The sequence below is a fragment of the Herpailurus yagouaroundi genome, unplaced genomic scaffold, assembly GCF_014898765.1.
Source record: "Herpailurus yagouaroundi ecotype Mexico unplaced genomic scaffold, PumYag 202, whole genome shotgun sequence".
Taxonomy (NCBI): Eukaryota; Metazoa; Chordata; class Mammalia; order Carnivora; family Felidae; genus Herpailurus; species Herpailurus yagouaroundi.
This window is the reverse complement of record NW_024412433.1, coordinates 3,000,794-3,017,325: the sequence shown is the minus strand read 5'-3', so window position 1 is coordinate 3,017,325 and position 16,532 is coordinate 3,000,794. Positions and strand designations below refer to the sequence as shown.

Sequence of the window (16,532 nt, the reverse complement as noted above, 5' to 3'; positions counted from 1 at the left end):
TTCTGAACGTAGCTTATGAGGATGGGGTAGAGTTGGCAGTAAGGGAAAAAATATATTTTGAAGCAAAGACAGGAAAATAGGCCTTTCAGGTCTTTGTCCACGCATCCACCCAGCTACCTACTGACTTTGCATATTTCCCTAATCACAGACCGAGGAGTCTGGCTCCACAGAACCCCATACTCCCTCAGGTGAGATGTGGCTGGAAAGGTTTGGCTTCAGCACAGATGTTTACAATTCCAGGGGCTATTTTGATGTTTTCTGGAAACAGCCAGGCATACGGTACTTAAGATTCCAGACTTTTCAATTATCTGGACGTACTCTAAGGATTCCTCATCCAAAGAATGTTAAATTAAAGGATGGTAAGTTTGTGACAGTCTTTTTGGAGAGGCAGTGAGTGTTTGAGGAGGGGGGTGGCTTGGGGAGGGCCTTAGCATGAGCTGGTAGACTTTTCGAACAAGCCTTGCGGGATCTGAGACCCGCTGTCGCGGGTACGTGAGGCACCACTGAGTAGCGGAGTGTCGGAAGAGGGCGGAGCATGAGGAGATGCCAAGGAAGGAACCGAGTTTTGTTGAGAGCTTTCATGTGCCAGGTGCCCCCGCTCACTTGTGTCCCTCCCCGGGAGTTCCCTGGGGGACGTTAATACGCTCATGTTCATGCGTCAGGAAGCTGGGGCCCAGAGGGCTACAGTTGGGAACTTCCCTCATTAGCTTTGCCAGAATAAACCATCAGGTGCTGAAGTGGATTCCTGCCCAGGGCTGCCTGGCTACCTAGCGTGTGCCCTTCTCACCAAACCGGGTGGCCACTCTGTAGTGAGAAAATGTTTGTCATGTTGTCCTGTCCCTGTGTGACTTCTTCCAGAAACGGAGAGAATGGGACACGGCATAAACAAGATAGAAAACCACTGGGCCTTGAGGATGTGTTTTTTTATGTTAATTAGTGATTTATGATGATTTTACATTTTTATATTTAGTTTCTATCTCCTTTGGGAAATTTCTGAATGATCGGCTGGTTTCATTTCATCAGGAATGAAACCAGTGTCCTCAAGCAAGGGGCACGGAGGGGCCAGCCTGTCCGGGTGGAGCCAGGCCCTGCCACTGTTAGGACCTCTCCCCCCCCCACAGGCCCCTTTGCCTGTCCCACTGCCTCATCCAGGCTGAGACGGTACAGTGGTCCCTGGGGCGGGGGGGGGGGGGGAGGTGACACCGTCCCCGGGAACCCGAGCGTGGCTGATACAGAGGTACTTGTGTTTACTCTTTTTGTATTAATCTTCGCTTACCTAACTCCTCGGTGTCCCTTTCGGCCACACTGGCGGCTCCCCGAAGCGGGGTCTGGAGCACCTTTCTTTCGCTGTATTTCCAGTGCCCGCCACATGGTGCGCACTTTCCCGCGGGGGGGGGGGGGGCGCTCCGCCCATACGAACCTGCGTGCAGGAGATGAAACCAGCATATGAAAATGCGTAGGTTATGGGCATTTGGGGCAGAGATTGTGAGAGTAAACAGCAGGGACCCGTGCTTCATCTGCATGAGGAGACGGCCAGCCTGGGAGGGCCCCATGGAGCCGCCTCGCTCATTTGTTCTTATGCTTTTATGTTCTTTGTAAGGACTTTGCTAACACCCCTAACACGGCACCCCTAACGCGGTAACTTTTTTTTATTTTACCATCATAACAAGACTAACGTACGTTTTCATGTCAATTAACATAATTACATCATCATTAGAACACTTCACTATACGCGTCATGGTTTTAAGTCAGTCCTTTATTGTTGGTCGCTAGTTGACCAGTTGTTGACAGTACGAACCAGACTTTCTGTAGATAGTAAATATTTCAGGCTTTGTGAACCATTTTTGGTCTCTACCACGTATTCTTTTTTTCCGTCACAAACTATGTGGGTTTTTTTTAAACGATCTTTTAAAAACGTAGAAACCATACTCAGATCCCTTGCAGAGACAGGCCCGCCTGCACTCGGTTCACCAGGCTGCGGTTCGCTGCCCCCCTGGCATGAGCAGCTTTGTCATGCGTCCCAGACAGCACTTGCCGTACGTCTGCCCCTGCCCGTGGCCTAAGCCGGTAGGCGTGGAATTAAGACCGTGGAGTAACGGATACCGGGTTTGAAGCTCTTCGTCAACACTATTAAATCCGCCCCCCCAGAGGTCATGCCAGCAGCCTCCTCACCGTCACTGCCTGGAAATTCCCTTTTTCCTCACAAAGATGGAATGTTTTGATTATTTTGATCTTTGCCATTTTGGGAGGAAATAAACGGTATCTAATTGTCATTTGAAGTTTTGTTTCTCAAATAAGTAGGGTGCTAAATATCTTTTCCTATTTATGAGCTTTTTATGTTCTTTATGAACTGTAATTATGTCCTTAGCCCCTTTTTCCATTGGGATGTTTGTTTTTCTTACAAGAGTTCTTAGCTAGAATTTATATGAAACTTTTTTCCCCAGTTTTCTTGGTTGTACTGTAAGGATTTTTGTTTTTCCTTTGTGTTTTGATGTTGTTCTGTAAAAGTTTGAGGTTTTTGTGCTTCACCACTGTCCTCAAATGTACTTTTGTTTTACAAGTTTTTCTTGTTATGAAATGCTTAAAACAGGCCTTCAGACTCACCAAGGTAACTCGTCAGCTTTTTCTTCCAGTGCTCAAAAAAAAATGTTTTTAGCGTTTATTTTTGAGGGACAGAGCGAGCAAGTGCGCGCACGCGCGTGTCCGAATGGGGGCGGGGCAGAGAGAGAGGGAGATCCAGAGTCCGAAGCAGGCTCCAGGCTCCTAGCTGTCAGCCCAGAGCCCGACGCGGGGCTCGAACCCAGAGACCGTGAGATCGTGACTTGAGCTGAAGTTGGACGCTCAACTGACTGAGCCACCCAGGCGCCCCTCTTCCAGCACTCTTCTAAAGTTCTGTGTCATTTGTGTTTAATGCATCTGGAATACGAGTCTTAAGTGGGGATCCGACTGGGGTTTTCCAGATAGTTTGCCAGATGGATTCTGATGGAAGAATCCCTTTTTCCCCCACTGGTTTGCACTGCAGTAGCGGTCACATGTCAAACTCAGCCTGTGACGGTGGGGGGGGGGGGGCCATGCCGGGTAGCAGGTGGAGCTGGGTATTTCTTGTCTGTCTTGCCTTAGGGGGGTCAAGGCAGCAATTTGTGTTTGGAAAGCGTGTGTCAGAATCCGGGTCCGGGGTTCTGATTTGCTCTCTGTTATGGGGACTGAGGCTTAGAGGACGACCATCGACGGGGACAGGGGAGGTGTCTGTGCTGGCATCTAACTGTGGAGGGTGTAAAGGGACAAAGGGGGGGGGGCAGCTGCAGTCAGATACTTGGAGATCTAGTGAACACTAGGCGAGGTGACAAGAGTGTCGGGGACTCTCTAGACGGGAGGGAGAGCGGGCCTTCGGGTTCCCTCAGATTCGTACAGCCCGGAGTGCCAGCCTGCCCCCGCCCCCGCCTGCAGGCCTCGCCGGAAACGCACAGCCACGGCATAGTTTCTGTCAAAGGCCTTCCACTTTACCTGCAGGAAAGCAAATTAGAGCATATTAAGTTGGTTGAAACTCACTCTGAACCTAATCCTGTAATCTTTGGACACCTACATTTGCAGACCTGGATTAAGCCCTTGGGGAGTTTCTTGGTGTGATGATTTTTCGTGTCAGTAGAAAGATTTAGGAGGGTGCTGGAAAGTATGTCTGTTTTGTACAGACAAGACGGTGGAACTCTTCAAGGACTGGAAAAACGCAGGAGAGCCTTTGGGCGGTGAAATACTTTATAGGTTAGTAACAGATAAACATCTGATTACGGAGACTTTACCAAAGAATAGCATCATAACCGCACGTGATACACTGGGAAGACGAAGACGTCGCCCCCTGTGACAAAGGGCTCCCACTTGAGTATCTGTGAGATGATGTGTCTGTGAGACTTGGCGAGGTGACCCTTGCATGCCTGACCAGCTCCGTCCCTGGGGGACCTGTCTCACGCACGGGAGCGGACACACGTGCTGGTCGAGCCCAGCCTGTGGGACGGGTGGGAGGCAGCCTGTGAATGCCCAGTCATGGGAACTGGCTCGTGAAATGCAAGTATCTGTGCCACGGCAGGCGAGGAACCCCAAAACCATCTGAAATGGTGAGAGATGCACGTGAAAAAGTAGAGCGCACACGCCCCCGTGCCTCTAAAGAAAAACGGATGTGCCGGAACACAGCTCTGCCTAGAAGAGAGGCTCGAGGTGCAGATCGGATGTGAATGCAGATTAATTCTGGGTGGGATCATCACATATCACAAAAGGAAAGATCTTGCCCTGTGTTTTTGTAGCTTTATTCCTCAAACAAGTCCAGAGTGCTTTTATCATGGAGTCACTTTAAAAGAACGGCTTTCTGCAAACATGCCTCCTCATAAGCGAAGTCCGTGTGCCTCACTCCCACATACTTGTTTTCATTCTCTCTCCCTCCCGTGAGTCTAAAGCAGACTAAGACGTGGGTGTGGGACAGTGTACGTGCAGTAGCATCTTCAGAAACACCTGCACGGGGACCCAGCTACCACCGGAAGGAGCGGTGACCGCAGCCACAGCTCGGCAGCTTAGCACGCAGGGCCCCCGTGTGAACTGGGCCGGTGGCACAGCGTGGGCTCGTCCGCAGCCCCTGCGGGGGGGGGGGGGGGGGGCGGGGGGGGGCCGAGGCCCAGCCACCAGCACCACGCGCCCGTGGGCCCCGGGACTTGTAGAAGGGTTGTGTTGGGGGTGCGGGCAGGCTTTGTCAGGGAGACTGGCACGTGTGGATGCGGCGTGAAGACCACTCCCACGCGGGTGACACGAGCCGGTGTCCAGAGCTGAAGACTGGTTGGCCGTGCAAACAGTGGAACGAGGGCTAGATGGGGTCTGTGGCAGCAGGCATGATTTGGAGAGCCCGTGATCTCTTCCTTTCTCTCTGTGTTGCAGCCTCCCAGAGTGAAATGCCTGACCAGGATCTGGCACCCCAACATCACAGAGACGGGCGACATATGTCTAAGGTGGGTTTCTCTTCTTTCCCGTCTTCCGTGTTTGTGAGCACCGGACGTTCGGACATGTCGTCTCCGCTGAGAGAAGATTTTGAGGCTGGGCTAAGACCCGGGAGGTTTGGGAAACCGCCCTCAGGGCTTTGGGTTGCACTCTCCTGACCGGAGGGCCCCCCCACCCCCAGCCTGCCTCTGCCTCCAGCCGCACGTCCTCCTGGGCCCTCTGGTGGCCAAGACCGCTGCCGGTCCCGGCGCAGCCTGTCGCCCGCCTGGGATGCTCCCTCTGGGGCTCCTTGCCCTTTCTTCCCCTTCTGAGGTAGCGACAGGCTGCAGTCCCTCCGTGTGGCTGATTTGAGCCAAGAAGGCAACATGTGGTTAGTAAAATCCAGGGAAGGGGAAGGAGTGTAGATGTCCAGTTTAAGAAGACCTGGCCATTTGTACTTAAGATGCCCTCTCTTTACCGAAACAGTCTTGATGTGCATGAGCAGGACGACGTCCCAGAGCTTCGTGTCACTTGTGGCCTGTGTGTGCCCCTCCCTCCCAGTGGGGGATGATCAGGGACCCGCGATTCCCCACTTCTTAAGGCTTATGTAGAGACCTGGAGAAGGCGTGTGGTTTGTTGTTTGTAAGTAAGTTTAGCACTTGGGCTTTGTCTTGGTGCGTCCTGCCAGTCTCTAGCGGGGGGGGGGGGTTGTCGGTGCAGGGCCTCTGGTGCCAGACCGCCTCACGACGGCGCGGTGTGACTTCGGCAGGTTATGTAACCGTCAGCCGCAGCCTGCAGAGGGGGCGTTAGCATTTCCTCTGCTTCCCTCCTGCGATTCAGTCCCCCTTCTCCCTCAACGGTCAGCACCGGCTCCCAGGTCAGCTCGCATGTGGTGACCCCATTCTTGCATATCAGCCCCCTTTTTTATAGACAGTTAGAAACGCATTTTACGAGAGGCTCCCTTTTTCAAATCTGTCCTTTGAGTATCAACACTTCTAAAATCTGACTTCTCCAGCGTTAGGTTGTACATGGTACCCACTCCAGCCTTGTCCCCCGAGGCCGTTGCCGGGGCTCGCTCTCCGGGGGCTCCGCGCACTCCTTCTCTGTCCCGTCCCTTCCTCGGTAGCAATTAAGGCCAGAGCGGGAATTCCTCTCGTCACTTTTGCCGTCTTCTGAGAAATCACGTTCTAGCAAAGTATCAGGAGAGCTCGGCAGATGGCCGCCAGCAACAGACTCCAGAAACCTCAGAGGAAAATCATTGATAGATTTGGCCTCATTCAAATTAAGAACACAGAACACAGAAGTGAGAGGGAAAAGGTGAGCTGTGTTACATCCTTCGTATGGACGTGGTCTTTACCACTCGATACGAGAAAGGTGGACACAGCCAAGAGGAAAAACGAGCACCAGCTACAAGCAGTGACTCGTACGAGAGTCGCAGGTGGGTGGGTGGGAAGGCTCTGAGGGGTGTTTAGTCTCCGTGGTAACCAGCGAGGCGCCTGGAAACGACGAGGCGCCACTCCCCACTCCTCAGACTGTCTGGTACGAAAGCAGATATCCGGTGGGGGGTGAGGGAGGGGGAGAGAGCAGGCTGTCACATCACCATCACGGGAGGGCGGTTCTATCTGGGTACTTTTGTTGGTCCTTCAGATCTGAGGTCTCCATTTAACTTACATTTACCCTTGGACTCGTCAGCTGCACTTGTAGGGATTTATTTGTGGGAAGTAAGGTACCAGATTTAAGTATAAAGACCTCATCTAGTGAAAAACTAGACCGCGTCCAGCGGTCTGGTGGCTTAGTCCACAGCTGACTTGTGGCGTCTCCTGAATAAAGAGAAAGACAAGCCTGGCCCACGCCCTCCTGGTCCGTAGTGAGTGCCGGGCACCAGTTACCTGGATCCCTCACTCAGCACCACTGACCGGTGCCTGCTGCCCTGGGGGCCTTGTCTGGTACACAGCGGTCCTTCCCTGTCTCTGTGAGTCTTGCTCTGCTCCCACCGGCGGCCCTGCCCTCCTCCTGGCTCAGGGTCAGAGGTGAGAGGTGCCGTGTCTGTGGGATTAGAGGGCCCCGGGCCTGGATTCCGGTGGTTGCACTCGAGACTTTTTGTCCTGGGGTCCAAGCTTCCAGCGTCGTCCCTGAGGCACCGTCTGCTCCCTCGGCTGCTGCCCTCGCTGATGGGCTGTCACCTGAGCTCCTGCAGGATTGCCACCTGCCGAGGCTGGGCTAGAACTTCCAGTGACCCTGTGCTCCCTCCACAGTGTCACTCTGCCCAGACCCGTGGCTTGCGACCATGGGCGCCGCCTGCCCGATTATGGGCACTCCCCACTCCCGCCCCTGTCACTGCCCTTGCTGGGCGCAGCTGGCCTCCGGGTTTAGAGCCCTCCTGCTCTGGCTGTGCTGTTGGCGGGGAAGCTCGAGGGTTCTGACTGGTCAGCCAGTTCAGCCGGCCTCCTTCCTTTCCTCCGCCCGTCAGCTGGTGGTGGTGGTCCTTGCTCTATGGGGCTTGCCGGCTGGTGGGAGACAGGCGTTAAACAGGTAAACGAGTATATGATAAGGTCCGTAAAAGAAGGATGAGAACAGCCAGGAAGGATTCTTCTCCCTGCCTCAGTGAAGAAATCTGTCACCGGATCGTATAAACACCAGGACCTGGCAGATGGTTTCCAGAAAGTTACTCAGATCTGTATAGGTTTCATGTCAGGCACAGGCCTCTGCAGGGCAGAGCCTTCTTTTTAAGGCTCAGAGTAAGTGGTAGTGGTCAATTTAAGGTTTTGTTTATTCCAGCAAATCTTGGGCAATTAAGATTACAGCATATTTATATTTTCTCCTGATTGTAATTGATTTATCTGAACTTGAACACACTCCGATTCAAAAATTCTGTTCACAGTAACAGTTAAGACCCAGACAGCCAGATACTGAGAGCCTGACACCGACATGTGACCTTAAGAAATGTTAGGTACGGATCAGAGCAATGGTGCAATACAACTCAGCAATGCCAAACTAGGTTTTCCCCAGAAAGGAACTTGGCAATGAATTGTAGTTTTTCAAAGTATGGAAAAATCATTTATGTGAGAGTATCGAATGGCATTTACAGCTGGTGGAACCGTGATGAAAAGGACCCTGAGGTCCAGCTTGAGAGATAGGGCCTCACGGTACCTCCAGAGCCGTGTGCCCCTTCTCTGAACACGGTCCTCCCACCCACTGCCGAGGACCATCCGGAGGTTTGGGTTAATCCACCTTTATCCTTCATTTTCTTCTTTTGAGCTTTTTTTTTTTTTTTTTAATTTTTTTTTTCAACGTTTATTTATTTTTGGGAAAGAGAGAGACAGAGCATGAACGGGGGAGGGGCAGAGAGAGAGGGAGACACAGAATCCGAAACAGGCTCCAGGCTCTGAGCTGTCAGCACAGAGCCCGACGCGGGGCTCGAACCCACGGACCGCGAGATCGTGACCTGGCTGAAGTCGGACGCTTAACCGACTGCGTCACCCAGGCGCCCCATCCTTTTGAGCTTTTTAAAGACAAAAACGGTATGAAAACGTGTGCTGGGAGCTGTCGTCAGGGTCAACCCGCAGCCCCCAGCGAGCTGCCCGGGTGCGGAGGACCATCATTGCCCATGCCCTTGGGCGTGTTGCTGCTGCGCGCCGTGCCTTCTCTCCTCCGTCCGACGGAGAGGTGGCCGTGCCTCCCTCGTGGGTCGCGGAGGCATTAAATGAGGTCAGGGTCGTTGTGACGCACGCGTAGGAGGTCCTGACCGCTGGGTTGACAGGTGCGTGTGGTGTCTTAATTTAAGCTCCCGCGTGCGTCCAGGATTCGAGCCCTGCGTGGACAGGCAGCGAAGATGGTACGAGAGTTGGACTTGTGGGTGGACGCGGCCTCAGAGGTGGGGAAGGCCCTCGGCAGCGAGACGGAGGCTGCGAGGCCACGGGGGAGACGTGGGGCACGGGCAGGGCGTGGCGGCAGCGTCCGGCACATCGGCGGCTCACGCGACCGGAGGCTGCCCTCGCTGACCACTGCGCCCTTCTGCGTTTCAGTTTACTGAGAGAACATTCGATCGACGGCACCGGCTGGGCTCCCACAAGGACGTTAAAGGTAGAGTGCAGTGCTCTTGACCGCGGGCCTGGAGGCCCCTCCCTCCGGGAACCCGTCTCCTTGCCGCCCTGTCCGCAGCCTACTCCCTCCTCACCCCCTGCCCGCCTGCCCGCCTGCCCGCCTGCCCGCCAGGGGTGCTCGGCCCAGCATCTGCCCCGGCCGGTTCCTCTGCCCCCAGTTCTCTCCGGGGCAGTGGGGCGTTCCCGTTTTCTCCGCTCACCTCTCCCCTGTACCATGTGTGCCTCAGCTCATTCACTGTTCTTCTCTTCCTCTGTCCCCAGTCTTGTGAAGCGCCTCACTCTCAGAGGAGAGGGGAGGAGAGCAGCCGGGCGGGTAGAGGGGGAGGAGGGAAAGGACCGATGTGGCCTCTGTTCCCAGTCACAGGGAGCGAGCTCGCTGGGACAGGCCGTGGGCCCTGAGGGAGGGGAACGGGGAGCTTGCTTCGGTGTAGGCTCGAGTTGGTTCTGGTGGTGAGCGTCCTGGGCACCCCGTGAGACCACCGGCTGTGGCTTCACCTCGAGGCCGTTCTGCCGTGGCATCCGCAGGACGCCTGCACCTTACTCGCCGCCTGATCTTTTGGTCAGAAGCAGTCAGAGCTACCGGCCGGCGTTCGCTCCGTAGCGCGCCTGACTCCCGCCGTCGTTTCTGATGGGATACGAAACACGCAGCCGGAGCCCTTGCCCTGGCGCTGGGTTCCCAGCCCGCGCGTCCCTCAGCCCGAGGCTCGGTCATCCGGACCAGGCCCGTTTTCCTCGGTGACCGTGTCCCGCTCTGACACGGACGGTCATAGCAGCTCAACCTGAAAGGGTCGTGGGCGTCCCGTCAGCGTGCTTGGGACGCTCTGAGACTGGCGGGCGCGTCGCACTGTGCCGTCCTCCTCCCTGTCCCCGCCCCTTCTCTTCCCGTGTCTCAAGAGCGGTGTTTGCCCACACGTGTTAACTTTGGCTCAGTCATGCACGGCTTACAAAAGCTGCCCTAACTAAAGCCGCTTGTAAGTCCAAGTCTGTGCCAGACCCACAAAAAATAAGCATGGCTGGCAAGCGAGATGCTGCGTGGGATGCTGTCCCTTGGGTCACAAGGGTGACCCCGGGCAGGCCCGGGCCACGTGTGTGCGGGGCCCTCTCCCCACCGTCCTTCACACACGAACTCTGTGGGCCCTGCCTGTGGAAGGAGCTGCTGTGGATGAACTGACCTCATTCGTTGTATGCCTACTTACTGGTTCACCTCATAGAGACCATCCTCACCCCCGTCCCCTGCTCTTAGTGGAGGACGCTGAGGCCCAGAGAGGCGTGCGTGGGCCACAGTGGACCACAGGTGACTGACTGCACTGGCTCTGGGGCCCTGTCTAATGCCGTGCGTGACCACACCTGGAGGGGGCAGCACCAAGTAGGCCCTTTGGGGGAGGGGCCCAGGGAAGGAGTTTGGGGCCCTGTCCCGGAGTCGGAGGCCGGAGGACACCGCGCGCTTCCACAGGCCCGACCGCGGATCCTCCCGAGGTGTGGTCTGAGTATCGACTGGGGCTGAGAATGAGCCTGAAAAAAGACAAGGCTGGAGCTGACGGCAAGGAAGGCTGAAGGGGAATCTGTGGTTGAGTCACAGATGGCCGGTCACTCCGGAGCGAACATAGCGGTTTTCCATTTGGTTTTGATGGACATTTCTGATCTTTGAACGTTAGGAAACGTTACTAGCCTTCCTTGATTTTTGAAATAATTAGAGCAAAATTGTTAGGAGGCCCGTGGGACCATGGGTAATGAGCTTACCTGCAGTCCCCAAGAGGCCACAGATGCAGAAACAACAAATTTTATTGTAAAGATGACTCTTCAGAAGTCTGGACTACATGAGAGGGTGGCGAGGACGAGGTGGTGTCGGTGGGTTTCTCCCGAGCAGATGCACCTGTCTTGGGCTGGGCCTCACCCGAGGGCACTTCACACGGTCCTTGATTCTGTGCTTCCTGCCCATACTGCTCACCTCCACGTTCCCACAGCCTGTTGTCACACTGAAGAGAAGTTGTCTTTTTTTTTTTTTTTCTAAGTTTCCATCTTGGGAAAAACGGAGCACGCGGAGGATAAATTCTGACATGGTGCGATCCCGATCTCTTTGTCGAGTGTTTGAAAGACTTAGTGCATGAGAGCCTGAAACTTGTTTTCTTCTTTCTTTCTCATTCCAGGATGTTGTTTGGGGATTAAACTCTTTGTTTACTGTAAGTACATTGACCAGAATCCTGAGTTTTTCTTGATTACCCTGCCTCCTGGTTTTAAACAGCCCGTTAAGGATCACACAGAGGGATTGAAAACACAGTGCCCTGAGCAACATGCTGACCCCCTCGTTTCTGTCATATTCTTACTAGTTAGAGGAACAGTGACATGGGAACTGAGGGGGCTTTGGGGTAGCACATGGGGAAGGGGGGGGACCCCGGGAGCCCTGCTGGAGTGGCTGTCTCGGCCCTCGGGCCGGGGTGGGGGCTGGTCCCATTCTGCTTCGTGTGGGCGGCCGTTCCTGCGGGGGCACCTGGCCCGGCCCCACTTCGTGTGTGTCCTCACCGGCAGCCCTCTTCCCTCCCACGTGTCCTGGTTTGGGTGAAGGCGTATGTGGTCACACGACTTCTAGACTTTTCACAAACCTAGATCCGTAGAGTTGTTGTCTCCTCAGTGACCAGCTGCCCAAGTTTACTATCCTCAGAAAACAGCATGTCACAGGCAGGGGGCATGGGGAGAAGCTAAAAGCTCGTATTTGAACTTTTTATATAATATTCTTTTGAGTTTTTACATTTTGGTCATAAAAGAGCTTTCTTTAAAAGAAATAAGCTTCAGGGGCGCTTGGGTGGCTCAGTCAGTTGAGCGTCCGACTTTGGCTCAAGTCACGGTCTCACGGTTCCTGGGTTCAAGCCCCGTGTTGGGCTCTGTGCTGGCAGCTCAGAACCTGGAACCTGCTTCAGATTCTGTGTCTCCCTCTCTCTGCCCCCTCCCCTGCTTGGGCTCTGTCTCTCGCTCTCAAAAGTAAACATTAAAAAGAATTTTTTTAAAGAGATAAGCTTCAGAGATCTGTCTCTGCGGAGGGGAAAAAAAGCTGTGGTACTTTTAAACTCAACGTCCATGAAAATGAGCCCATCCTGGTCAGCCCACAGAACGGCGGGGTGTTGGAGGGGCAGCTTCCTGGTGCCACGGCAGGAGTGTGACGCAGCGTCCGGGATCACGGTGCTCTGCTCTTGCCTTCAGCAAGAATAAAAAGCCACGGAGCCTCGAAATGAGGCCCTCAAGCTCCCGCCTCCCTTTGCCTTCTCCTGTGATGTCCCGGGTAACCACCTGCGGCACCAGCCACAAACCCCACAGCTTCTGGCTTCGGGCCCCCCCTTAACCTAACCCTGAGAAGGCAGCGCTCAGGGGCACCGAGCCTCTGTCATTTGCTTGTGATTGTGGCTTGGCTTTTCCATTGCCGTGTATGGTTTACTTCTGAGCCGTGAGGGCTGCGGCGTGAGGGAAAATCCACCCAGCTGCTCGTGCTGCTGCTGCTTTGATTTAGCTCTTAATCTAGTGCAGCCCCCCGTCTCCAGTGCTCCAGGCCTCCCCAATTCTGAGGAGCCAACCAGAGTTGCCAATGAAGCCCGATGGTTATTCCAGCCAATGTTTTAGGTCAGATACATGGTAAGGAAGACAGAGAATTTTGTGTGTCTCGTGGTCTTTATATGCATCAGGTGTCTCGTGCGTGTGCGTTGTATTTTTGCCAGTGTCTGGGACTTACCGTTGATCTCTTACAGAGCATAGAGGCCTCTGTGTTTTCCTTGCAATATTTGTGACATATTGGTCATACCCTGTTATTTATTCCTAAGTCAGAAATACAGTCCCCAAACTTAACATTTCTCCTGAAGAGAAGTACAGGCGTCTTTACAGTGGCCACGATGGCTCTGGAAAGCAGTGACTTCTCTGAAGGACAAATGTCACTACCTTGGTTTTTAAGAAGAGGTATCGGGCAATATAAAGATAAGGCACGGCCTCTGATTTGAAATCTTCGAGGAGAGAGGAGTAGCCATTCCAGAGTTTTCTTTTTTAAGATTTTATTTTTTTTAAGTAATGTCTCCGCCCAACCTGGGGCTCGATCTCACAACCCCAAGATCAAGACTCACGTGCTCCACTGACTGAGCCCCCCCCCCCCGAAACCCCCCAGGATTTTCTGAGGCAGAAAGGTCTGAGGGGATGGGCCTCCTGGCACTGTGGCGCTCACTTAGGCTCCACACGCCATTCCTGCTGGGTATGAGTGCCGTGCTGCGAAGGAGGGTTAACGGATAAAGAGAAGATCCAGTTAAGGTCAGCCTGGAAGGAAGCCACAGACTTGCAGCGGCAGAGATGTTCATCACAAAGTAAAGCAAGGAATGAGTTTTTGAAGACAAAAGAGTGGGATTTTTATTCGGAAATGCTAACGAGGGTGGCTCTTTATCAAAAGTAGCATTAGAACTTCATGTGGTCACCATCCTCCATTTTCACCAAACGTTGGACAGTTGTATGTAAACATCCCCAGTCCGCCCACATTTTGAAGAAGACACGCACACGTACGGCACGCTTCCGTCCCGAGAGCCGTGAGCCGTGACGGAGTTTCTCTAGCTTGTCCCGTGGCTGATTAGCTTCCCGTCTCCTGGTTCGTAAAGTGAACACACGTGACAGCGGAAGAACAGGTTCTTGCCATTGTTTACTTTGAGTTTTTCTCTCTTTTAGGATCTTTTGAATTTTGATGATCCGCTGAATATTGAGGCTGCAGAACATCACCTGCGGGACAAGGTAAGCTCGCGGCAGCGCCCTGGGTTGGTGGCTTTCTGTCTCTCGAGCAGATAAACACGAGGCTGAGAATGGTGGGTCTGGCCTGCAATTTAAAGCCATTGACAAGCAATTGGTAAGTAATGTCTGACCCAAGGTCAGACAGAAGGGTTTTTATTAGATGTGGTTTCCGAGTAGAATTCAATCCGCGGGATTTAAAGCCAGTAACTGTCAGTTTTCCTGACGAACCGTGTGGGGCCCAGCGATCACCATCGCCCTGCCTGCCCTCCCGTTGCACTTAGGCTCACACGCTCGCTTTGCGGTTTGGTTTTGCTCCAGCATAATTGGATCCTGTTTATTACTCTTAATCTTCAATTCCTTTTTTTTTTTTTTTTTAACTTTTTTCCTCCAAGTCTGTGAATAAACCATCACTCACTCATTTTAGGAACTAATGGTCCATAAAATGGCTCTACTGTACTTTTTTCAACCATTTCATTGTGGGCACTCAGGTTTTTCCCATGTTTTTTCCCCCCAACTATGACAGTGATGCAATAAATATCCCTTGCACGCACATCCTTAAAAGTACACGAACAGAGTGTAGGAGCAGGAGTCAGGGTGACGGCCCTGTGACTGAGACGGGGCTGTGAGAGACTGATCGGCTTTAGTTGGGGCCAAGCCAACTAGCCAGTAAGGCCTAAGCAGACGCAGCTGCAGGGCTAACTTGGTTTAGTCGTAGAGCCTCGAGTTGCATTTTCTGAACCGGATTCCTCCCTGGTGAACCCTCCGCACCCCAGAAGTTAGCCACCCAGCGCTGTTACCGACACCCAGCCTGAACGTGTGAGGTTCTAAATGCTGCGCTTAAGAGCGGGTGCTTCTGTGTATGTGAGGCCTGCTGCGTGTGTGTGCTGTTACCTACAACCTCGGGCGGAGAGGCGAAGAGAGGTGCTGCCTCAGCAGGGCCCCAAAGGGGGGCGGGAGTGCCCGCGAGAGCCGCGCCCCCCAGCACGGATCTGACACAGGCTCACGAGACCGTGTGACGGGCACAGCAGGGGCCGGTGAGGCGTGCAGTGGGACCGCGGGGTCAGTGGGAGCTTCCGGTCAGGCAGGGGAGGCTGGGAGCAGCAGAGGCCTTCAGGAGGAGCTGGGGTGCGTGGGCCCCGGGCAGGGGTACCCCCCGGCTGCTCCCACGGCTTGCGCTGCTTGGCAAAGCCTTGGTTTGTCCGCTGCGCTGACGAGCCCCTTGCGGGTGTGCTCCGGGACCCATTCACACGGTCACGCCACTTGTCACTGTCCCTGACAAGGGCTTCCCCACTCAACACTGTGTCTTATAGAAACCTAGTCAGGGGGAGAAAGGGCTGATAATGGGAGTACTTCCAGGGCCACGTGGAGCAAGCCCTGTTACCCGTGGCCTATCCGTTTATTTCTCTTGGAAGGTTGCTTTCCATTCTCTGATGAAATAAGGGGAAAACTGCGTTTAGAAGCTCTCAGCCCCGGTGAGCTGGACCTAAAGTCCTCCAACAGTGATGCCTCCACGTGAATTCTAGGAAGTGCCCCAGCCCCACCCACGTCCTCATGCCGAGTCGTGATGACAGTGACTGAACTTTTCTCGTTACTCTATTTCGTGGCCATTGTTCCTCTAAAGTTTGATGGTGGCCACTTCAGTGCCAGGTGAGGGGCTAATAACACTCAAGGATCTGTTGATGAACAATCACTGTCCCCAGGGAGTGCACATGCTAGTGAGCAGAGGGGGTGGGCGTTGGTGGGGCGGGAGGCGGTGATGGGTTCCCTGTCATATGTAGGGTGCTCAGAGAAAGCCTTTCTGATAAGATGAGTAGAGATCAGGTGTGAACCAAATGGATATCAGGGAAGAGCATTCTGGAGTGTTGACAGCAGCGCAAAGGCCCTGAGGCAGGAGTGTGCTGGGGTGTTTGGAGAAGACTTAGAGCAGAGTTGCAGGACAGCCGTGACATAGAGAGCAGCAGCAACCTTGAGTGGCCTTTCTGGACTCTGTCCCACACACTTCTCAAAGACCGTTCACTCTCCTGTTAATCTCCACGAGGGAGGGACTCTTGTTATCCCTGATTTGCTGCTGGGGAAGTAGTGCCACCAAGGGGGTAAGAGACTTGCCGGGAAGGGGCAGAGCCCAAGATGTGAACCCAGGCACGTGGCCTTGCTCGGTGGGCCCTCAGGCAGGGGCGGAGGTGGGATGCACGAGGGCCTCCTGGAGGCCGTGGGCTCCGCTTCGTCCAGGGTGAGGGGAGGGCACAGGGGGTAAGAGAGCAGAGGCAGTTTTGGTGTCGAGGGCCAGACGGGGTGGGGGTGCCCGTGGAGTCTTCACATCCTGCAAGCTTTGGTTGCGGCCCCTTAGGCGCTGACGGTACTGCTGGCCTCTGGGTGCTGTGGGAATGGCCAGCCCGGGCCGCCGGGAGGGCCGTCAGAGCTCCCCACTTGCGTCACCAAACCATTTCCAGACCCTTAAGCCAGGAACCTGCCGACCTTGAAAGGGTCACTACGTGAGTGGAGTGTGGGCAGAGGAGGAGCTGCTCAGGCCGGGACTGGCCACGGGAGGGTGCGGTCCTCGCAGGGCCCCTGTGCTCCCGACGACGTGCGGCAGGAAGGCACTGCTGCAGGGCGGCCCCTTGCTGTGTTGTAGGAGTTAAGAGGGGTGAGGTCTGCCTGTCCGATCACAGCGTCCAGACGCTGAACACGTGTGTTGTGAGGTGGGCGCGTAGCCCCAGGGCCTCTCGC

The 16,532-nt window shown here is 54.4% G+C and overlaps 1 protein-coding gene across 4 annotated transcripts in view; it reads left to right on the top strand.

Moving 5' to 3' along the window:
* The window catches only part of UBE2F (ubiquitin conjugating enzyme E2 F (putative)), a 49,152-nt gene that overhangs the window by 31,168 nt on the left and 1,452 nt on the right, over window positions 1-16,532 (top strand). For 3 of the 4 annotated variants that reach the window (XM_040450504.1, XM_040450503.1, XM_040450502.1), the window contains 4 exons: window positions 4,918-4,988; window positions 8,982-9,039; window positions 11,207-11,239; window positions 13,746-13,808. In XM_040450504.1, coding sequence (XP_040306438.1) covers window positions 4,918-4,988; window positions 8,982-9,039; window positions 11,207-11,239; window positions 13,746-13,808 — 225 coding nt within the window. Of the gene's footprint in view, window positions 1-148; window positions 189-4,917; window positions 4,989-8,981; window positions 9,040-11,206; window positions 11,240-13,745; window positions 13,809-16,532 lie in introns of all 4 variants that reach the window. The other variant, XR_005783179.1, reaches the window with a different exon arrangement.